Below are 23,362 nucleotides of genomic sequence, written 5' to 3'. Positions count from 1 at the left end.
ACTGAGCCACCTTTCCAGCCCCGAAAATATGAGTTTTTAAATGCCTGTCCCCTCACTTCACATCCATTTCTGTTCAAACAATCCATGGCCATCACTTTTTATCATTACCACAACATGAGCTAATGCTATTTCTTCATTGTTTTCCTTTCTATTAAAATGTAAATTCTATAAGGAAAGGGATTTGAGTCTAGTCTATTTCTAGGGTAACCCAGGCAACATTGCCAAACACCAGAAAATAACCCAAAACAGGTTCAAATTCTTCAACAAACAAACTACTGAGGTTTATAACAGGAAATACCTATTTTAACTATTAACCTATTTCTAAGTATACCTCACTTTTCTAAAAATATAACATACTTTACATGGAAATTCATTTTAGGACATAACGATTACTTGTCTATATATTACAATACCTTACTACTTTAAAAAAAAGACATTCTTTTTTTTTTTAGGTAATAGGATTTTATTTGTTTTCTTTTGTTTTTTGCCAGTCGTGGTACCTGAACTCTGGGCCTGGGCACTGTCCCTCAGCTCTTCAGCTCAAGGCTAGTGCTCTACCACTTGAGCCACAGCACCACTTCCAGCTTTTTCTGCTTATGTGGTGCTGAGGAATCGAACCCAGGGCCTCATGCATGCAAGGCAAGGACTCTACCACTGAGCCACCTTCCCAGCCCCGGTAATAGGATTTTATAAATGATAAGCACACACTTTACCACTAAGCTAGGTTCTCAGCACTACAAAAATGGTTTTAGTTGGGCACTAGTGGCTCACTCCTGTAATTCTAGCTACTCAGGAGTCTGAGATCTGAGGATCACAGTTTGAAGCCAGCCCAGGCAGGAAAGTCTGTGAAACTCTTACCTCCAACTAACTACCAAAAAAAGCTAGAAGTAGAACTGTGGCTTAAGTGATAAGAGTGCTAGCCTTGAGCACAAAAATTCAGGAACAGTGCTCAGGCCCTGAGTTCAAGCCTTAAGAGTGGAACAAAAATAAATTTATTAATGATATTTACTAGAGCTTTAAAACTAGGGTTTAATATATTCCATATAGAGACCATAGACTGGTTCATAATGTATCCAAACCCAAAGGACAATTAAGTTATGAGGTTATGTAGATATCACCTTGCGGAAGGATGGCTGAGGTAACCTGATGTGGTCCAAGTACATCTGTGAATGAGTAATGGTACTGGAAATTAAACAATAAGCTACATATGGAATGGTATCAGAAATTATTCAAGTTACACACAGAATGGTTTTGCAAATTAAGCAATAAGCTATATGTGGTAGCTTGCTTTGTGATCCCAGCTACTTGGAAGATAAAGACAAGAAGATCATGGTTTGAGGTCAACCCAGGCAAAACTTAATGAGACCCTCATTTTAACAAACAAACTGGGTAGGCATGATGAAGCACCTATAATCCAGCTATATTGAGAGGCATAGTTAGAAGGGTTGCGGTCTGATGCCAGCCCTGGCAAAAAGTGTGATACCCTATTCAAAAAATAACTACACAGCAAAAAGGCTGGGGATGTGGGTTAAGTGACAGAACAGTTGCTTAGTACGCTTAGGGCCGAGTTCAAACCCCAGTACCACAAAAAAAAAATTAAACAGTAAGAAATTATCAAACAGAGGTATTCATAATACAGATTTCCTGATTTTGTTGATGGTTGACATTTATCAAGTCTAAAGAAACACCAAAGACAGTGACAGTGACAGCCTGGGCGCTGTCCCTCAGCTCTTCAGCTCAAGGCTAGCGCTCTACCACTAGAGCCACAGTGCCACTTCCAGCTTTTTTCTTTTTGTTTATGTGGTGCTGAGGAATCGAACCCAGGGCCTCAGGCATGCAAGGCAAGCGCTCTACCACTGAGCCACCTTCCCAGCCCCAACTTGACTGAATTTTAAGGTGGAATAAAGACAAATACAGTTAATGTATACCCTGAAGGCAGAAAGAAATGGAATTATTTTTTTACCCTTTAGTGGTCAGTTTATCTGCAATAATGTATAGAAATTTGATGTTACTAAAAACCAGCACCTGGAATAAACCAAGAATAAAATAGTGGACTGACCAAAAACTCCTACCTTTCATTCCAGCTCTCTTGGTATCATCAATGGTTAGAAGTATTTCCACTGCATTTTGAGCATTTTCAGATAACTTTTCTTCATCTTCTGGCCAAGGGATATCTATTAATACAAACATAACCTGTTCAACTACATAGGGATAAATCAATGTCCTGGGAATCACACCTAGGACCTTTGGCCATCATAGGCAAGTAGTCTACCGTAGTCTACCACTGAGCTACAGACACAGGGCATTAATTGTTTGTTATGGTAGGACTGAGGTTTGAGCTTAAGGCCTTATGCTTCTAGGCAGGTGCTCTATCACTTGAGCAACACCCTAGTCCATTTTGCTTTAGTTATTTTTTTGGATGTGGTCTCCTGTTTTTGCCTAGGGTGGGCTCAGACCATGATTCTACTTAGGCTTCCCATGCTGGAATTATGGGCACATGCCATTGTACAGACTTGTGCCAGTCCTTGGGCCCAAACTCAGGACCCGGGTACCACTGTTCCTGAGCTTTTGTGCTCAAGACTAGTGCTCTACCACTTGAGCCACACAGTTAAACTTTTGGCTTTTTTGGTGGTTAACTGGAGATAAGAATCTCATGGACTTTTCTGCCCTGTTAGTTTTGAAGTCCAATCTTAAGATCTTAGTCTCCTGAGTGCTAGGACTGATAACAGGCATGAGCCATTCACTGGCTCTGGGCTTGAATCTATTTTAATATTCAAAAAGGAATCACCTCTTTTCAGTATGTTCTGGAATACTTGTTGTGCTGTTTCATCATTGAACGGGGGAATTCCTGTTAGAAATTCAAACAAGCATACTCCAAGTGCCCACCAGTCCACTGCAGGACCTGGAATTCAAGAGTAAAACTTTAAGCTGAATTTGCAAACATTTTGTACAAATAAATATTAAGTGCAACATTACCACATAGATATTTCCACACAAGACCTCCAATGCCTAAGACTTTCTTCTATCCTCATAAAGATAAAATATTTCAAGTTATCTTCATTTGGGCAATTAAAAGTATTAATTTTTCAAGAAATTACTCAAGTTATTTATTATTGTTGTTTGTTCTTTCTGGGACTTGAACTCAGAGCCTCCTGCTCTTGTTCAGCTTTTCTGCTAAATCTTAGCATTTTACCATTTGTGTCATACTGCCTCCAGTTCTGGCTTTTTGCTGGTAATTTGGAGATGAGAGTCTCATGGATTTGTTTCCCTGGACTAGCTTTAAACTAAGATAGTTATAACTCAGTCTCTTGAGTAGCTATGGTTACAAATATTGAGACATCAGTAGCTGGCTACCACAGCTATTTACGAGAACAGTGGCTCATACCTGTCATCCTAGCCACTCAGGAGACTGAGATCTGAGGCTCGTGGTTCAAAGTCAGCCCAGACAGGAAAGTCTGTGAGACTCTTATCTCCAATAGACCACTAGAAAACCGGAAGTGGTGCTGTGGCTTAAGCGGTTTACCACTGGCCTTGAGCTGAAGAGTGCAAGGACAGCACCCAGGCCCAGAGTTCAAGCCCCATGACTGACAAAAAAAAAAAAAAAAAAAAAAAGAGAACGTTATAGTCATCCTTCTCAATGATTATTTCTGACCAGTGTATTTTATAGTGGCTTTGCACTTAAAAACATACAAGGATAAATTATCAAAAAAATTCGCCACTCAAACCACAGCTTTCTGATGGTTTATTGGAGGTAAGAGTCTCATGGACTTTCCTGCTTGGGCTGGCTTTGAACTGCAACCCTAAGATCTCAGCCTCCTGAGTAGCTGGGTTACAGGCGTGAGATACTGGCGCCCAGCTATAGGTGTGTATTATTATGTCCAGCTTTAACTATTATTTTATTTTTTGCCAGTCCTGGGCTTGAACTCAGGGCTTAGGCATTGTCCCTGAGCTTCTTTTGCTTAAGGCTAGCACTCTACCACTTGAGCCACAGCACCACTTCCAGCCTTTTCTGTGTATGTGGTACTGAGGAATCAAACCCAGGGCTTCATGCATACTAGCTAGGCAAGCACTCTACCACTAAGCCACATCCCCAGCCCTTTTACCATCATTTTAAACACTGCCTTGATGGTTTATATTTAGAAATAAGTATTTCCTAAGCCAACGTTAATTTCACCTTGAAAGATAGTTAACTTCAATAAAATTCTAGACTAAAGCCAGGAGCCAGTGGCTCACGCCTGTAATCCTAGCTACTCAGGAGGCTGAGCTCTGAGGATCACAGTTCAAAGTCAGTGAGACTCTTTTTTTTTTTTTTTTTAAATAGCAACTTTGTCATTTGTTCTTTCTTTCTTTATTTATTTTGTCGGTTGTGGGGGTAAACTCTGGGCCTGGGCACTGTCCCTCAGCTCTTTAGCTCAAGCCTAGCACTCCACAGTGCCACTTCCAGCTTTTTCTGCTTATGTGGTGCTGAGGAATCAAACCCAGGGCCTCATGCATGCAAGGCAAGAACTCCACCACCAAGCCACCTTCCCAGCCCCGTCAGTGAGACTCTTATTCCCAATAAACCACTCAGAAAACCAGAAGTGGTGCTGTGGCTCAAGTGGTAGAGCACTAGCCTTGAGCTGAAGAGCTGAGAGACAGTGCCCAGGTCCAGAGTTCAAACTGCACAACTGACAAAATAAATCAATAAAACAGACTAAAAATACTAGTATAGTACTAGATTTGCCTATCAATTATATTTTAAAGACAAGTTCACAAAATTCATTATTGTGGTTAATCAACAGCCACCATCCATTTTATTCTATTTTTTAAAAATTTTTTATTGTCAAGGTGATGTACAGAGGGGTTACAGTTACATAAGTAAGGTAGTGATTACATTTCTTGTCTAACTTGTTACCTCGTCCCTCATTTTTCTCCCTCTCCCCCACCCTCCACCCCTACCATCCATTTTAAAAGAAGTAGAAAAGCATTGTGGAATCTGCCAATAGGAAAAACAATTGCATGCATTTGGAGTGCCTTTTCACCAGCAAGCCATGTAGCCCATGCTTCCTTTATGGACCACAAGGTGCTAATATTCTGTAGGTGTCAGTTACTATAGTAACCACTAAAAAATGCATAGACCACCACAGTTAGTAGCCTTTTGAGCAGCACAGGAAAGAATTATTCCAGTGGATTAATCAAGTAACAGGAAAGTACAGGAAAAAATATATTTATATTTTACTTAGGTTAGAAATTAAAGCCCTTTTTCCAGCTTAGCCAAAATGTACTGATGTTAAAAACATACCTGATTTCTCCACAGATATGTCCACACATCCCCATAAATATAAGTCAAAGTCTAATAAGATCACATATTGTGATTAAATCAAAGCAAGTATGACATGTTAGCCAGGGAAAAAGAAAAATCTCATGCTGGCTTTCTAACTTATAACCTATTCTTGTAATTTGTAGGGCTATATTGATACTGTTATTTCTATGCTCTAATAAAAATAAAATTTAAACATTGAGAAAATTAAACCTTTTTTGCAGCTGCTAATATTACTTTTTAAAATCAAGACTATTTCTGCTGTTGTCATTCTCTGATATCTTTAAGTTATATAAAAAATGACATATGCCAAATTTGTCTATTTTCTGAGAACCATGACTCTACATGTCCCCCTGTTAATAATATAGAAAAGACATTTGGATTCACAAATGAGATGAAAGAAAAAAAATTATGCAATGTGATCTAGTTATACTTTGACTACTGATTTTAATGTGCTTTTGTTTGCCATTATGACTTTATAGAGAATCTTACTTACCTGAAGTAAAAAATCCTGCATGTAAGAAAACAGTAGTTAGGTACAATGTATTAAAATTATAAGTTCAAGACCTACATGAACAAGGCCCTGGGTTTGATTGCCAATACCACTCTCTATCTATCTAAATAGAGAATATTAAATGTGTCTATTTCTATTATTGTAAGAGATTACTAACAACAGTTATGGAATGCTTCCAAGGAATTCTTCTCTGCTAGGTAAAAGGCAGAAAATAAACTACTTATAGTGGAGACGAATTTAACAATTAATTTCAACAAACCAGAATGACCTGTTTCCTTTTGTAGTGGTAGGGATTCAAGTGCAGGGCCTTCCACATGCTGAGCATGTGTTCTAGCATTGAGCTACATCCTTAGCTCCAGAATAACATAGCTTTACTCGATTTATAGTAAGGTGTTGTAGAAGTAAATATCTCTTAGTAGTTGAAGGGTTGCTGTATCAAAGATGTGACACTTGAAGTAATAAGGAAAAAAAATTTGACTGGAAGTTGAGAGACTGGTTTTCCACAACTAAATAAAAACACATACGTAAAATAAGACTTGAAAATTAAATATGTATTAAAAATGAATTGTATTAAAAATGAACATGTATTAGAATGAGAATATGAAGCAAATAGAGGTTCCTTGACACACAAGGGTAAATGTAAGGAGCAGCTAAGTGGGAGTCACCATATTTTTGTTTGTTTGTTTTTGCCAGTCCTGGGGCTTGAACTCAGGGCCTCGGTATTGTCCTTGAGGTTTTTTGATCAAGGCTACCACTCTTCCACTTGAGCTAAAGCTCCGCTTCCAGTTTTTTTGCTGGTGAATTGGAGAAAAGAGTCTCATGAACTTTCCAGCCCAGGCTGGCTTCAAACTGTAATCCTCAGATCTCTGCCACCTGAGTAGCTAAGGAATACACATGTAAGCCACTGGCTCTTGGAGACAGTGTTTCACTCTGACTCTTTTTTTTTTGGGTCCGGTCGGGGGGCCTGAACTCTGGGCCTGGGCGCTGTCCCTCAGCTCTTCAGCTCAAGGCTAGCACTCTACCACTTGATCCATGGCACCACTTCTGGCTTTTTTTTTTCTTTTTGCTTATGTGGTGCTGAGGAATCGAACCCAGGGCCTCAGGCATACAAGGCAAGCGCTCTACCACTGAGCCACCTTCCCAGCCCCAGTGTTTCACTCTGTAGCACATGTTAGCTTGGAATTCATTATATAGCTCAGGCTGCCATCAAAATCATGATTCCCCTGCCTCAGACTGCCTGGTGCTGGGGTTTCATCACCATACTTGCTTACAGTAACTCTAGTTTTTACATATAATAAGTATAATATAGAGTAGGCCACTTAGCCATATGTCTGCTGCATAGAGAAAGTCAGGACAAATAGGGATTTGGGAATATTCCCTATAGACAACTGAAATAATGGATATGATGAAATTAATATAAATTAAGTAGGCTACAGGGTATAGGGAAGAATCTTGAAAACCATCTATTCAGTCATTTGTATTCATTGATTTCTACATCTACAGATTCAACTGACCATGGATAGAAAATATTTAAGGGGGAAAAAACTGCCTGTATAGAACTTGTACAGAATATTTTTTCTTGATAACATTCCTTAAATTATATGGCAAAACATATAGCATATACATTGTAGTAGATGTTATAAGGACTATAAAAATGTACTAAAGTATATGGACTACATACATAGGTTATATGCATACAGTGAGCCATTTTGATTAGGGTCTTAAGCAACCTTGGATTTTGGAGGGTCATAGAACCAATCTTTCAAAGAGATGGTTGTATTTGAAAGAAATGAGGAAGGAACAATAAAAGAACAATCAAGTAAGAGGAATGAGACTCAAAGAGACTGTTAAATTTGGTAATAAGGACTCTAGAGATAATTATAGTTGGCCATGGTGGCACATATCTATAATCCTAGCACCTGAGGGGCTGAGGCAGAATGATGAAGAGCTCAAGGCCAGCCTACAACATGTATGGAACTCCAGGCCAACTAGGACTACATCTGGAAACCTTGTCAACAACAAAAAAGAAGCCCACAGAAAAGTAGAAGATGTAGAAAAAAATGGGTGGACTGGGATATAACTCACAGGTACAGCCTTTGCCTAAGGGCTAGGCAAGATGCTCAGTCTGCTTCCCGATACCACAGAAAAGGATGTTAAAGAACACATGGACATTAGGTTGAATTGTATCCCTCCAAAACAGTATGCTCCCCCAGTACTTCAGAATGTGGCTTCATTGGAAATAGTCATTCATTGCAGATTACAATTAATTAGGCTAAGATGAGGTTAAACTGGACTGGCATGGGCCAATAATGCAATATGAGTGGCTTCTTTGATGTTTTTGCAAGAAGCCACCAACACTAAGATACACAGGGAGAATATCAACATATGAAGAGGTAAAACTGGAATGATGCATCTGCAAGTCAAGGAAAACCAATGGTCAGCAATTTGTCAGAAGCTAGAAGAGCAAAGAAGGATTCTCCTATAGTTTTCAGATTGAGGATGGCCTCATTAATACTTGATTCTGGATTTTTAGCGCCACAATTGTGAGGCAATACCAAATAGAGGGGGTGCAAGGTAGGGGTTATCTTGATCACACAGACTGAACCAAAGAACGTAAGACCATTGAAGGAAAAGGACAAATGGCGGCATGTGTTTTAGTGGTTAGTCTTTTTAGAAAATTATTAATTTACTGTTATTATAGAAGTGATGACAGAGGGATTACAATTACATGAGTCAGGTAATGAGTACATTTCCTTTTGTACAGTGTCTTCTGCTCCTTTATTCTTTCCCAGAGTGTTTAGTCTTTTACATTCACAGAGTAAAAGTCATTCCCTTTTCCCATAATAAATGCCATTTATATGACAAAGAATATTTCATAAGTTCTTTTCCTTTTGCACTAGGTTATTTAAGTATTAAAGAAATTTTAGCTGGGCACTGGTGGTTCATGCCTGTAATCCTAGCAACTGAGGAAGCTGAGACTTGAGGATCCTGGTTCAATGCCAGCCCAGGCAGGCAAGTCCATGACATGAGACTCTTATCTCCAATTAACCACCAGAAAACTGGAATTGGAGCCATGGCTCAAAATGGCAGAGTGTTAGCCTTGAGCACAAAAGCTCGGGGACAGTGCCCAGGCCCTGAGTGCAAGCCCCATGACCGACCCAAAGCCTTTTTTTAAAAAAACAATTTTACTTTAAAAGATGATGTACAGTTGGATAACCAAAAACCCAAAAACATGCTTACCATGAGCTGTGCCCAGTAAGAGCTCAGGTGCCAGGTAGTCTGGGGTTCCTAGAATCCTCCCATCATCCACTGGGGCTGCCCCTCTTCTGACACTCTTTGGAGTACGGTATGAAGTTCCTGACTTGACATTACTTGGGGTCTGGTAAGTCAAAAAGAATTTAAGAGACAACCAATATCTTATTATTTTCACAGTGGATAGACATAGTGAAATGACAACCAAAACCTAGAACGTAGGCTACTAGGCATGACTTCCTTGATCAGGGATTTGAAAATAAACTCATATTAGTTACAAGTTATGAAAAAGCTCTTATATGTAAAATTTTAATATAATTATTGCCAAACACCACCCTGGGGCCCAGGGCAGGGTAAAGACAGGCTCTGAGGTTAAGGAACTCCTAAGTACCTTACTAAATTCTGAATAGGAAACCCAAGCCTCACAATTTAAAGTTAGTTTATGCCTTTTCTAATTTCCCTCCAAAGGAAGAAAAAAAAAGTGAATTTTTGGTCTGTGAAAGTAAAGTTTAGAGTCAGGCAACGGTGGCTCACGCCTGTAATCCTAGCTACTCAGGAGGCTGAGATCTGAGGATCGAGATTCAAAGCCAGCCTGGGCAGGAAAGTCCGTGAGACTCTGATCTCCAATAAACCACTAGAAATCTGGAAGTGGCGCCTCAGCTCAAGTAGTAGTGTGCTCGCCTTGAGCTGAAGACAGGGACAGTACCCAGGCCAAGTTCAAGTCCCATGACTGACAAAAAAGAAAAAAGAAAAAGTAAAGTTTAGGCTGAGTGTGATGATGCATGTCTGTAATCTCAGCTACTCAGGAAATAAAGAGGGGGACAATGGTTTGAGAATAGTCTGAACATTTCTTAGCAAGACTCTATCACAAAAAAAAACCCCAAAAGCTAATTGTTGATATACACCTATAGTCCCAGCTACATGGGAAATGGAGTTAAGATAATCGAGGTCTAAGGGCATTCTGGGCAAAAATATTAGAGCCTACATGGAAAACAAAAACTAAAGCTAAAAGGGCTGAGATGTAGCTCAAGTGGTAGAGCACTTCTTAGCAACTGTGAAAATCTGAATTCAAACCTAGTAATGCCACAAAAGGGGAAAGTCTTAAAAATAACATACACATATTTTAGTATGTAGTATTTGAAATAACAATTCCAACTATTTAAAGAAAAGATTATTTAATTATATCATTGGAAGACAGAGTAGACTTTCAGTTCATACCTCAGTACTGCTGCAATTAAGTGAAAATATGATTGTATTGATTCTATTTTTTTAGGAAAAAGCATGCAGGGTCACACAAATGGAAGAAAGCATCATTAAAAATAGTAAAAAAGAAAACAAAAAAGCAATGAATAATCATTGTTGGGAGCTGGTAGCTAACATTGTAATCCTAGCTACTCAGGAGGCTGATATCTGAGGCTCTCAGTTCAACGCCAACTCAGGCAGGAGAGTCCATAAGACTTTTTTTGGGGGGGGGTCCGGTCATGGGGTCTGAACTCTGGTCCTGGGCGCTGTCCCTCAGCTCTTCAGCTCAAGGCTAGCGATCTACCACTTGAGTTACAGTGCCACTTCCGGCTTTTTTCTTTTTGCTTATGTGGTGCTGAGGAATCGAACCCAGGGCCTCATGCATGCAAGGCAAGTGCTCTACCACTGAGCCACCTTCCCAGCCCCCCATAAGACTTTTATCTCCAATTAACTACTAAAAAAGCCAGAAGTGGAGTTGTAGCTCAAGTAGTAGCCTTCAGCAGAAGAGCTCAAGGACCATGCCCAGATCCTAAGTTCAAGCCCCAGGACCAGCATAAAAATAAATTTAAAAAATTAAAAAGAATAAGAAATAATCATTACTACTAGATTTATCTTTCTGCATTAAAACTTCCAACAACCCATAGATTATCAACAAGAACAAAACTATATAATTAATACCATGTGGTCTAGCTGAGACGCAAACGTTCCCTAATTTTCAAAGAATAACATAGAATGTCATTTCTAAAGAATGACATGGGCCGGGCACTGGTGGCTCACGCCTGTAATCCTAGCTACTCAGGAGGCTGAGATCTGAGGATCGCGGTTCAAAGCCAGCCCGGGCAGGAGAGACTGTGAGACTCCTATCTCCAATAAACCACCAGAAAACCGGAAGTGGCGCTGTAGCTCAAGTGGTAGAGCGCTCGCCTTGAGCTGAAGAGCTGAGGGACAGCGCCCAGGCCCAGAGTTCAAGCCCCACGACCGACAAAAAAAAAAAAAAAAAAAAAAGAATGACATGATAATATACCTGATATGGCATCCAGGATCTTCGTTTTTGAATAGGTGTTACGGCCATGGGATATGAACCACTATAAACACCTGAAACTTCCATTGCATCAAAAGAAGTAATGCTCATCTTGGATGGTTCTGAGTTATTTGATGCATTAATATGACTGTTAAAACTTCGAAAAGCGACAGCATTTCTCTTAGAGTGAGTTAATGTTTTCAACACTTCTGAAGAAGGAGCTAACATTTTTTGGTTACTGTCTTGGACAGCAGGGTTCTCAACATCTTTTGGAAAGTTCTTTTCTTGACAGTTTGGTGATACAATAAGATCTTCAATATTTGATTCTTCAAAAGAGGACTCTTTGATGCTTTTATCTGGATCTAAGGACTGCCTTTCTAATGAACTTTCCATCATAGAAATCCCAGGAAAAGATGAATCTGAGTCCATACATATACTTTTAGGAGCTCTATCATCATCAGAACATAGAGAAGTAGAAATTAGGTCATCCTTCTGATTCATCTTTTCACAATCTTCATCTAGTTCACACATGAGATTTTTTGCTATCATTGGAATACATAATTTTTCTGGTGTTTGTTGCCTATCAGTAAAAAAATCGACAATGTTCTCCTTATTGGCATAATCATTTTGCTGACTTCTATACAGTGAGAGCTTAAGATTCTGGACTTCAGTTGTTAAGCTTGTACTTTGATCTGTATAGCAATCTGTCATTTCACTATTATGCTTATATTCTACACAATTTTTTTTATTCTGCATGATTTCCTGACAAGGACTAGAGTCAATCAACTGAAAACTTCTTTTTAAATTTCTTTTCCCAAGGGGCTCTTCAGACATACCACTAGAATCCGCAGCCCACTGATTTGAGTGGTAGAAGCCAGACTCTTCTTTATCAGTGGTCATGTTTATATTATTAATGTCCAGTTCTCTTGCTGCCCAAGAAGCTTCCCCAGAGAAGCATTTTTTACCAAGTTTTACATAAGAGTTTCCAGTAGCAGGATTAACACTGCTGTTATGAATGGGAGAAAGGACTAATTCAAGTTCCTTTTTATGGAAACTTTTGGTCTCGATGGCATCCGTGGATTTCATACATAACTTTTCAACTGTATTCCAACTCATTGCAGAGCCCAATGCCTTGTCACTTTCCTGAGAGGGAGAAAATGCATTTTTTAGTTGCATAAAGCTGATCTTCTTTAACCTTCTAGTCTATAATATAGCACCTATGTGGGACAAATAACTCCATAACCTACTATGCTTCATATGGAGTGAAAAAAACAATGATAATAGAGAATTAGAATAAATTACAGCATAAACTTAATACTATTACTTTGAATGAAACATTGGTCAAAATTTAAGTCTATTACCCTCTAACATTTATTTTGATACTGTACTACATGCTGTTAAGCGGAACAAATTAACAGGTAAATTTGGAGATAAGGCTACATTATCTGTTCGGGAGCCCTTTTTTTGTACTGCAACTCCATTGGGCTTAAGATCTAATCACTGAAAAATCAGAAACCAAAAATAGTTACAATAAACTTGTATTACTTTACATTAGCAATAATACCAAAAACAGTAGGAATTAAAAACCATTGCCAATAAGTAAACTGATGATGCACTGGTAACAAAATACTTTCCCTAAAAATTGTCTGAATTCCAACTCTTCCTGGTTACTCATCAGAACTTTGTAAATAAGTTTGCAATTTGGAGCATGGTGGCCATGATTTTTATGAGAACGTTCAGCTAGTAGTGTGAATCTTCAGCACTCTCTAATAGTCCCTATTTTCAATGTATAAATATGAAATAATAACTGTCACTAACTTATTTAGTAAGAAAAAGGAGAGCTTAGTCACAAGCCTGAAAAAAAATTCCTGAATTAATTAACCATTTTCCAGGCATAAAATGATGAATTTGAGGACTAGTACCAGGATATCACCTGGTCCCTGTGGTTCACTAGACTCCTGTGATATAAGTTATGAAGTGCTACAATAATTTCATCAATCTTTTCCTCCAAATGTGAAATGGAAGAAGGTAAAGCTGTATGTAGTTTGAAATAATATATGATATGCTATGCTTTTTAGAATATAAGGGATGAAATACTATGAACAGAAGTCTATAATCTATCTTACAGCATTTTTTTTTTTTTTGAGTCCGGTCGTGGGGCCTGAACTCTGGGCCTGGGCGCTGTCCCTCAGCTCTTCAGCTGAAGGCTAATGCTCTACCACTTGAGCCACAGCGCCACTTCCGGCTTTTTTCTTATGTGGTGTTGAGGAATCGAACCCAAGGCCTCATGCATGCAAGGCAAGTGCTCTACCACTGAGCCACCTTCCCACCCCATCTTACAGCATATGTTATTCATATCATAGCTTAAAAAGGGAGAAAAAGGATTTAGAAGCACTACTTTATCTAGGGTATTTTTTTTGTTTTGTTTTGTTGTTTGGTCGGTTATGGGGCTTGAACTCTAGGCCTGGTCGCTGTCCCTCAGCTCTTCAGCTCAAGGCTAGTAATCTACCACTTGAGCCACAGTGCCACTTCCAGTTTTCTGGAGATAAGAGTCTCACGGTCTTTCCTACCCGGGCTAGACCTACCGGGGCTAGCTTTGAACCATGATCCTCAGATTTCAGCCTCCTTAATAGCTAGGATTACAGGCATGAGGCACTAGCATCTGGCTCTTATTTAGTTTATCTAAAGTTAATTTGCCCTTACAGAAACAAATATTCAACAGTAATGAAGAAACCAGAGTGCAGAGAATAAGAAGAAACTATAATCCAAGTTAATCAAATGGAAGGTTTATTCTAACAAGAATGTTTAGCTAGAAGAGCTGAGGGACAGCACCCAGGCCCAGAGTTCAGGCCCCCACCCCCCCCCCCCAAAAAAAATGTTTAGCTGGGTGCTGGTGGCTCATGCTTGTAATCCTAGCCACTCAAGAGGCTGAGATCTGAGGATCAAAGTTCAAAGCCAGCCTGGGCAGGAAAGTCTGTGAGAGGGCTGGGAAGGTGGCTCAGTGGTAGAGTGTTTGCCTTGCATGTATAAGGCCCTGGGTTCGATTCCTCAGCACCATATAAGCAAAAAAGAAAAAAAAAGCCGGAAGTGGCGCTGTGGCTCAAGTGGTAGAGCGCTAGCCTTGAGCTGAAGAGCTGAGGGACAGCGCCCAGGCCCAGAGTTCAGGCCCCACGACCGGACCCCCCCCAAAAAAAAGAAAGAAAGTCTGTGAGACTCTTATCTCCAATAAACCACTAGAAAACCGGAAGTGGTCCTGTGGCTCATTTTGAGCTGAAGAGTGCAGGGACAGCGCTCAAGCCCCACAACCAACCCCCCTCCCCCCAAAAAAGAAGTTTTATCAATGTCCAATGAGGGAGACAATATAATTTTACATTTTAGTTTGTATCATCTTTTATAACTATTAGCTTTGATAACTTCAATAATAAAAGGCAAAAATAAAAATAATGTATAAATTAAATTACTTATAAATAAATCCATTCATTTGGCAAGCAGATTATTTTGAAGTACCCAACCTTAATATTCTTTGGTCTAAAAGTTAATTGTGAAGATTTGTCATTTCATTAAGTAAAGAATTAGTGGGAAACAATATAGAAGAAGGTAGTAGTTTTAAAATAATATATAAAAAACACACAAAATATTTCAACAAGGTAAGGTCTATATCATGGTAGGGAATTAAAAGGAAACCTAGATGCCTAGAGGCCAAAAACATTTACTAACAATTTGCTATAATTACTTAATCATAATAATGAAAAATGAAATACTTCAACAAGATATCCAGGAAAATAAATGATTTTTGATAAATCTCGACTGTCATTCATGTAACTATTACAGAATTTGCATGAAAAGGCATGATATTTCTATCATTAACTTGAAAAGCATATTGGTTTGGGGTTAAAATAATTGTCTTCTGACCTGGCTGTCATTTTCCCACTTGGGACTGCTGTGACAGTCTGATTCCACACTGGACACAAAGGTGTGGGACTGGCTACTGGCACTAGATGTCCCCAGCCTTTTCCTAGACTGGAGCAGATTAGAAGTTAAACATTTCACAGGCACTCCTGGGTTGGAAGTAAGTGTTTCAAGACCTGTAGGAAAGCAAATATTGAATCATGTTAAAGCTTTCTTAATTCCTTACACAATATGAAACTTCACAGGTAATTATATGATGTACAACATATCAGAACGATTGCTTTCTAAACATGGTCTGACCATTCGGACAGTTGCAAGTGTTTCTAGAATTATTTTCATTACGTTTAGATTCATAAATTGTTACAAATATAAGTACTGCTGTGAATATTATAAAATATTTCTTTAAATTTGAAAGTAAAAATCAGGATAAGGGAATTAATTTACAATTAAAAGGAAATCAACTATGAATTATTATTTATGAACCAACTTGAAGGTATTCTTTTTATTTATTTATTATTTATTTATTTTTTTGCCAGTCATGGGGCCTGTCCCTCAGCTCTTCAGCTCAAGGCTAGCGCTCTACCACTTGAGCCACAGCACAACTTCCGGTCTTTTCTGCTTATGTGGTGCTGAGGAATCAAACCCAGGGCCTCATGCATGCAAGGCAAGCACTCTACCACTGAGCCACCTTCCCAGCCCAAAGCTGTTCTTGATGAAAGACATTACTGATGTACCATATACAAGATATTATGTAAGGTTAAAATGATACAAAATTTATTCAGTTCAACTGGTAATCTAAAACTATAGCTTTACTAGAAGCTTGAATTTATGCCCCCAAAGTACTACAGACTGTAGACATAAGTCATTTCCTTTCTTTTAGGGGCAGTGTTGGAAACTGAACCTGCAGCTTTGTACATGAAAGGCAAATACTCTACTAATATGCTACATGCCTATCCCTGTGTAAAGGATTTTCTCACTTTGACTGGATAAAACAAATGGTAATGGTAAATTGGGTATCAATGCAATACTATAAAGCAGCACTATTTATATGACACTTGCACCTTTATCATAAAAATAATACTAAAAATAGCCATTCCTTAATATATAATTGGACAAAAGATAATTGAGCTTTTAGTAAAGACAACTGTACATAAATTCTTTTTGTTTTCTTGTTTTTGTTTTGGGGCTTGGAATTTAACCTAGGGTATGCAAGTGCTCTACACCTAGCCCACTCATTTTTCTATGCACCCAGATGACCATCACAGTGCCTTGTACCTATCTCGTTCTAATAAGACTAAGCAAAACTAAAGCAGAAAAAGGCTGTAAGTGACGCCGGGCGCTGGTGGCTCACGCCTGTAATCCTAGCTACTCAGGAGGCTGAGATCTGAGGAACGCGGTTCAAAGCCAGCCCGGGCAGGAAAGACTGTGAGACTCCTATCTCCAATAAACCACCAGAAAACCGGAAGTGGCGCTGTAGCTCAAGTGGTAGAGTGCTCGCCTTGAGCTGAAGAGCTGAGGGACAGCGCCCAGGCCCAAAGTTCAAGCCCTACGACCAACAAAAAAAAAAAAAAAAGAAAAAGAAAAAGGCTGTAAGTGATATATGCATAGTTTGTATATCAACAGTTTTCTGTTTATCAAAGCTATAGGTATCTTTTTTCAGGCATTTATTTTGTTTGGACATAGGGTCTTGCTACATAACCCAGATTCACAATCCTCCTGCCTCAGCCTCCCTAGTGCCAGATGGTAGGTACCAGTATGTTTCAGCTTCTGGCATATAAATTTTTTTTTTTTTTTTTTTGTGAGTTGGGGTACCTGAACTCTGGGTCTCGGCACTGTCCCTCAGCTCTTCAGCTCAGGCTAGCACTCTTATCACTTGAGCTACAGCGCAACTTCCAGCTTTTTCTGCTTATGTGGTGCTGACAAATTGAACCTAGGACCTCATGCATGCGAGGCAAGCACTCTACCACTGAGCCACTTTCCCAGCCCTAGCATATAATTTTGATATAAGAAATAAGACTACAGCTGGGTGCCGGTGGCTCATGCCTGTAATCCTAGCTACTCAGGAGGCTGAGATCTGAGGATCGAGGTTCAAAGCCAGCCCGGGCAGGAAAGTCCCTGAAACTCTTATCTCCAATAAACCACTAGAAAACTGGAAGCGGCACTGTAGTTCAAGTGGTAGAGCGCTAGCCTTGAGCTGAAGAGCAGAGGGACAGCGCTCAGGCCCAGAGTACAAGATCCACAACTGACAAAAAAAAAAGAAAAGAAAAGAAAGAAAAAACGAAATAAGACTACATTTGGAGAAAAGCTCAGTGGATAATTAGATTTGTAATCAAGTCTTAGCTTATCCAATTATTAGGGTGCAACTAAATATTTTCAAGTATTAGAGTTTTCTCACTTGTTAATTCTATATATGTCCTAGATACATATAACTTTCTTGAGGTCCAAAATCAAAATAAGGCAAGGTCTATGAGAACAACTTACATTGACTATTCAAGGCATTAAGTATATTCCTAAGAAGAGGAACAAGGTGTCATAGAACTAAACTGTCCACTGTCACTAAGTTACAAAGTGTGAAGTGCTACATAAATTCAAATTATGTCCCTCATCTTCCTCCTCACTAACTGGTCTTTTAACACACACACACACACACACACACACACACACACACACACACACACACACACACACACACACACACACACACACACACACACACACACACACACACACACACACACACACACACACACACACACACACACACACCCTTTGAGGGTTGGCATGATAGCACATGCATGTAAATTTGGGTGATATGGCATGACTATAAAAAAAATGCCAAATCAAACTGAACCAATCAAATGAAAACAAAAAAAAATTGAGTTTTAAAATTTAGATGACCGTGTAAACTTTTGGAAATCAATTTATAAAGATGCACAACACTGCAGTTACTACATCTTTCTGTATGTTTTCCATAGACCAAAATAGTGAAATTTTCCCCAATGATCATTACAATATTATAGGTATTTGGAGGAATATTTCATTAGCAATGTATTTTATTCTACAGCTTAAAAACTTGCCACAATCTCTATGAGAAATGGCAGGATCAGCTTTTTGGGCTTGGACCTGAGTTGTGGCAATATGGCCAAACGCACCAAGAAGGTCGGCATTGTCGGTAAATATAGCACCTGCAGTGGTGCTTCACTCAGGAAGATGGTGAAAAAATCTGAAATCAGCCAGCACGCCAACTACACCTGCTCCTTCTGTGGTAAGACTAATATGAAGAGGCAAGCAGCGGTTCCTGCATGAAAACATTGGCTGGTGGTGCCTGGACTTACAACACCACTTCTGCCATCACAGTCAAATCTGCCATTAGAAGCCTGAAGGAATTAAAAGACCAGTAAAAGCTCTACCATCTGAGATATTCCTACCCTACCATAAATGGGTTAAATTATTAAAAATAAAAAAGAAATGGCAGGATCAAACAATTACATTTTTTTTGGGGGGGGGGGTCCGGTCGTGGAGCCTGAACTCTGGGCCTGGGCATTGTCCCTCAGCTCTTCAGCTCAAGGCTGGTGCTCTACCACTTGAGCCAAAGCGCCACTTCTGGCTTTTCTCTTTTTGCTTATGTGGTGCTGAGGAATCGAACCCAGGGTCTCATGAATGCAAGGCAAGCGCTCTACCACTAAGCCACCTTCCTAGCCCCAACAATTACACTTTAAAATTATTAAACTGCCAAATGAAATTTAGAATTTTGAGACTTTTTGTTCTTTCAAGTACACAATACAATAAAAATTTTCATTTATACTCACATGAGTTTAGTTCTTTGCTAGAACAAGGAGTAATCTCTTTTTGATCTACAGACATAGGACAAATTAATCCTTGAGAAAGTTCTGATGTTTCAAATTGATGGGCTGAAAGGATGTCTGTAGCCTCTTGACTTTTTTCTGTACTTGGTGTAAACTATTGAAAGTGAAAGTTTAAAACAAATATGAGATTTAAGAAAAGTATCATCCAAAATAGAGTTATACCCCATCTAACTAGACAGGTCTCATACTTGATATTTTAAGCTAGATCTTTTTTAAAATAAAAAGATAAAAATACTTTAAATGAAAGATTAAAAACCTTTTTTAATTAGAAAAATAAAATTTATTTTTTAAATAAAATTTAGATCTTATTTAAATTTAGATTTTTTTTTGCCATTTTAAAGGAGACTTATTTTTTTGTAGGTCGTGGGCCTGGAACTCTGGGCCTGGGCCATGTGCCTGAGCTCTTCAGCTCAAAGCAAGCACTCTACCACTTGAGCCAAAGTGCCACTTCCAATTTTCTGGTGTTTTATTGGAAATGAGAGTCTCATAGACTTTCCTGCCTAGGCAGGCTTTGAGCTGCAGTCCTCAGATCTCAGCGCCTGAGTAGCTAAGATTATAGGCGTGAGCCACTGGTGTCCAGTGAAATGCTAAATTTTAAGTGGTAATCATTATACGGTATGTTACATGAGTTTTTTCTTATCAAGTACTTACAAATCCCAAAGAACTGATGAGAGATAACACTTGTCCTGGTGTTCTTGAATAATCTTGTTTAGGTTTAGCCATTGATGGTGTTGTAAGGATATCCATCATATTGATATCTATGCACAAAAACCAAAGTACATGAATGTCTTTAAAACCTTCCATTGTCACCAGAGAACTGCAGCTCAAGTGGTAGAGCACTCGCCTTGAGCACAAAAACTCATCGACAGTGCCCAGGCCCAGTTTAAGCCTAGGGATCAGTATGCATGCACACATGCACATATACATGCGCATGTGTATGCGTACACACATACACACACATACTTCTGAAAACCTATGATTGTTATGGACCAAGTCAATGATCACATGTTTTGAATTTTCCCCTTTTTCTGCACTATTAACCGTATCTACAAAACTAGTAGTTTTTGTGCAGTATAAATATGCACAGTAAGCCAGGCGCTGGTGGCTCACGCCTGTAATCCTAGCTACTCAGGAGGCTGAGATCTGAGGATGGCGGTTCAAAGCCAGCCCGGGCAGGAAAGACTGTGAGACTCCTATCCCCAATAAACCACCAGAAAACCGGAAGTGGCGCTGTGGCTCTATTGGTAGAGCGCTAGCCTTGAGCTGAAGAGCTGAGGGACAGCGCCCAGGCCCAGAGTTCAAGCCCCACGATGAAAAAATAAATAAATAAATAAATATGTACAGTATAAATATGCCATAGAAGAAATACTGACCACCTAATCAAGCAGCTAAAATCATTAAAAGGTCTGATAGAACACAATATTTCTCTGGAATAGATAGGTAAAATGATACATAATCCTATTATCTTCTTAGGACACTCAATTACTAAAAGTGATCATTAGCTAACTAGCAAAAGGTATTTTTTGTAAATCAGTTTTCCGAAAAGGAGGAAGAAATTAGTATAATCAGGGGAAGTTCATATTAACTTACATGACAAGACAGAAATTGACCCATGTTACTAGTATATTTTAAGGTATAATATTCCAAAATAATTTGACACTGGTATACAATAATACATATTTTATTTAGATATAAAACATGGCAAGAGGGGCTGGGAAGGTGGCTCAGTGGTAGAGTGCTTGCCTTGCATGCATGAGGCCCTGGGTTCGATTCCTCAGCACCACATAAGAAAAAAAAAAAGCCGGAAATGGCGCTTTGGCTGAAGTGGTAGAGCGCTAGCCTTGAGCTGAAGAGCTGAGGGACAGTGCCCAAGCCCAGAGTTCAGGCCCCAGTACCGGACCCCCCACCCCCCAAAAAAAGGGCAAGAAAGACCTAATGTTCTGCATGTGATATAGGACTTTTAAAAAGTATACTTAAAGTTGGAACCTAAAACAAATTTCATTTGTGTCTCATGATAAAGTAATAATAATTTTACAAATAATTTTATAGATAAAACTAAGAAAATTAGACCATTCTTTCATATAAATGACATTAATTCACCAAGAACATCATTTTACTGCAGTTTTCCAAGCCAGGTACCAATGGCTCACTCTCATTATCCAATCTACTCAGGAAGCTGAGATATGAGGATGTGGTTCAAGGCCTGCCTGAGCAGAAAGTCCATGAGACTCTTATCTCCACTAAAAAGCCTGAAGTGGAGTTATGACTAATATAGTAGTGAGTGTTAGCCTTGCATGCAAACTCAAGGACAGGAAGGAAGGAAGGAAAGAAGGGAGGGGAGGGAGGGAGGGAGAGAGAAGGAAGGAAAGAAGGAAAGAAAGAGAGAGAGAAAGGAAAGAAAGAAAGAAATAGAAAGAAAGAAAGAAAGAAAGAAAGAAAGAAAGAAAGAAAGAAAGAAAGAAAGAAAGAAAGGAAGGAAGGAAGGAAGGAAGGAAGGAAGGAAGGAAGGAAAAAAGAAAGGGAGGAAGAAAGGAAGGAAGAAAAGGGTTTCCAATAGTTTATCTGGAATTATAGAACTTAGACTATTTCACAATTTTAAAATGTTTAGATTTTAGAAAGTTTATGTGGTAAGCATACAATAATATAGTGGCTCATGCCTGTAATCCTAGCTACTCAGGAAGCTGAGCTCTGAGGATCATGGTTCAAAGCCAGCTCTGGGAGAAAAGTCCTTGTGAGACTCTTATCTCCAATTAGCCACTCAAAAACCAGAAGTGGTGCTGTGGCTCAAAGTGGTAAAGCACTAGTCTAGTAAAAAGAGCTCAGGGACAGTGCCCAGGCCCTGAGGTTAAGCCCCACAACCACCAACAACAAAAAAGTATTGGCAGATTTTTCTTTTCCTGGTCCTGGAGAGTTGAACTCAGTTTGGGTGCTGTCCCCAGCTGGGCCTCTTTGGGCTCAAGGCTAGTGCTCTACCACTTGAGCCACAGGAACACTTCTGGCTTTTCTGAGTAGTTTATTAGAGATAAATGTCTCCTGAGGACTTTTCGGCCTGGGCTGGCTTCAACCCACAATCCTCAGACCTTAGCCTCCTGAGTAGCTAGGATTACAGGTGAGAGCCACCCCACCAGCACCTGGCATGGCAGATTTTTTTTTTTCCTGTGAGTAATAGGGGCTGAACTCTGAGCTTGGGCACTGTCCCTCAGCTCTTCAGCTCAAGGGTAGTGCCCTACCACTTGAGCCACAGCACCACTCCTGGCTTCTTTCTGCTTATGTGGTGCTGAGGAATCAAACCCAGGGCCTCATGCATGCAAGGCAAGCACTCTACCACTGAGCCAAGTTCCCAGCCCATGGCAGATTTTCTTGAGCAATCATTTAGCTAATTTATAATCCCTCAAGAAAAACTTCAGTATGTATTTTTTGAATCTCATTTACTAGATCAGAATACCTTTTTGATATACTTAATAGTGTATTACAGTTCATTTATTCTTTTTGGCATTAATATTTCTTAAATGAACTTATTCTCATGTGTGAATGTGTGTGAATTGTGTGTTCCCTTTCTTTGACTCTTTGTTTTCTAAGGTGTTGATAGTATATATATATGAATTCATTTTTATCTATTAACTCTATCATATTGTAGTTATTTTGCTTATGCTTAATTATTAAGAACAAATTTCAGTAGGGATAAAAGTCAGGAGAACAGGAGGTGTGAGATTCATGTTGAGTATCTCTTTTAAAGACCAAAAACTAATGATTCTCATTTCCCCTTTTGTTATTTTTGGTGCTGGAGATAGAATGCAGGACTTTATGCATGCTAAACCCACATGCTACCTTTGCAGCTAAAATTCCTTCCACCATGTTTCTTGTTTATCAGAGAATGCCACCTCCCCATCATTACATATTTCTAGTATCTTTTGGGATAAATAATTACCACATTTTACAAGAAAATTGCCTACTGTTTTCCTTACCTCTATTCAAAGTGACTTTGGAGAGGCCAAAATCTGTCAGCTTAATATGACCCTCATTGGAAATAAGCATATTGTCTGGTTTCAAATCCCTACAAAAGGCAAATCAGAGGTAAGTAAAATAAGAGCTAGTTTTGATGTGAGAAGGTGTGTATGTGTAGAGGTGGGGGCAGAGAGAAAGAAATAGTTCTTTAAAAGAGACAAATGAACCATAACTTATTTATAAAAACCCATTGTTAGCTATGAAAAGTGCCAAAAAACCCTCTCAAAGGAAAACATTATTTGTATAGAAGGATG

At 39.2% G+C, this 23,362-nt stretch overlaps 1 protein-coding gene and 1 pseudogene across 1 annotated transcript in view; one reads left to right on the top strand and one right to left on the bottom strand.

The window, feature by feature from the left end:
• Mastl (microtubule associated serine/threonine kinase like) overlaps nucleotides 1–23,362 on the bottom strand; it is a 44,223-nt gene that overhangs the window by 11,211 nt on the left and 9,650 nt on the right. The window contains exons 4-11 of the mRNA XM_069998321.1: nucleotides 23,069–23,157; nucleotides 19,755–19,861; nucleotides 19,047–19,197; nucleotides 15,241–15,413; nucleotides 11,332–12,471; nucleotides 9,054–9,192; nucleotides 2,789–2,902; nucleotides 2,073–2,174 (exon numbers count right to left, since the gene is read on the bottom strand). Coding sequence (XP_069854422.1) covers nucleotides 2,073–2,174; nucleotides 2,789–2,902; nucleotides 9,054–9,192; nucleotides 11,332–12,471; nucleotides 15,241–15,413; nucleotides 19,047–19,197; nucleotides 19,755–19,861; nucleotides 23,069–23,157 — 2,015 coding nt within the window. The remainder of the gene's footprint in view (nucleotides 1–2,072; nucleotides 2,175–2,788; nucleotides 2,903–9,053; nucleotides 9,193–11,331; nucleotides 12,472–15,240; nucleotides 15,414–19,046; nucleotides 19,198–19,754; nucleotides 19,862–23,068; nucleotides 23,158–23,362) is intronic.
• On the top strand, nucleotides 18,376–18,651 carry LOC138810912 (large ribosomal subunit protein eL43-like; annotated as a pseudogene).

This window comes from Dipodomys merriami, unplaced genomic scaffold (assembly GCF_024711535.1).
Source record: "Dipodomys merriami isolate MVZ:Mamm:240054 unplaced genomic scaffold, mDipMer1.0.p SCAF_51, whole genome shotgun sequence".
In the NCBI taxonomy this organism is placed as follows: Eukaryota; Metazoa; Chordata; class Mammalia; order Rodentia; family Heteromyidae; genus Dipodomys; species Dipodomys merriami.
The sequence above is the reverse complement of the archived record's forward strand: the minus strand, read 5'-3'. Positions and strand labels throughout refer to the sequence as shown.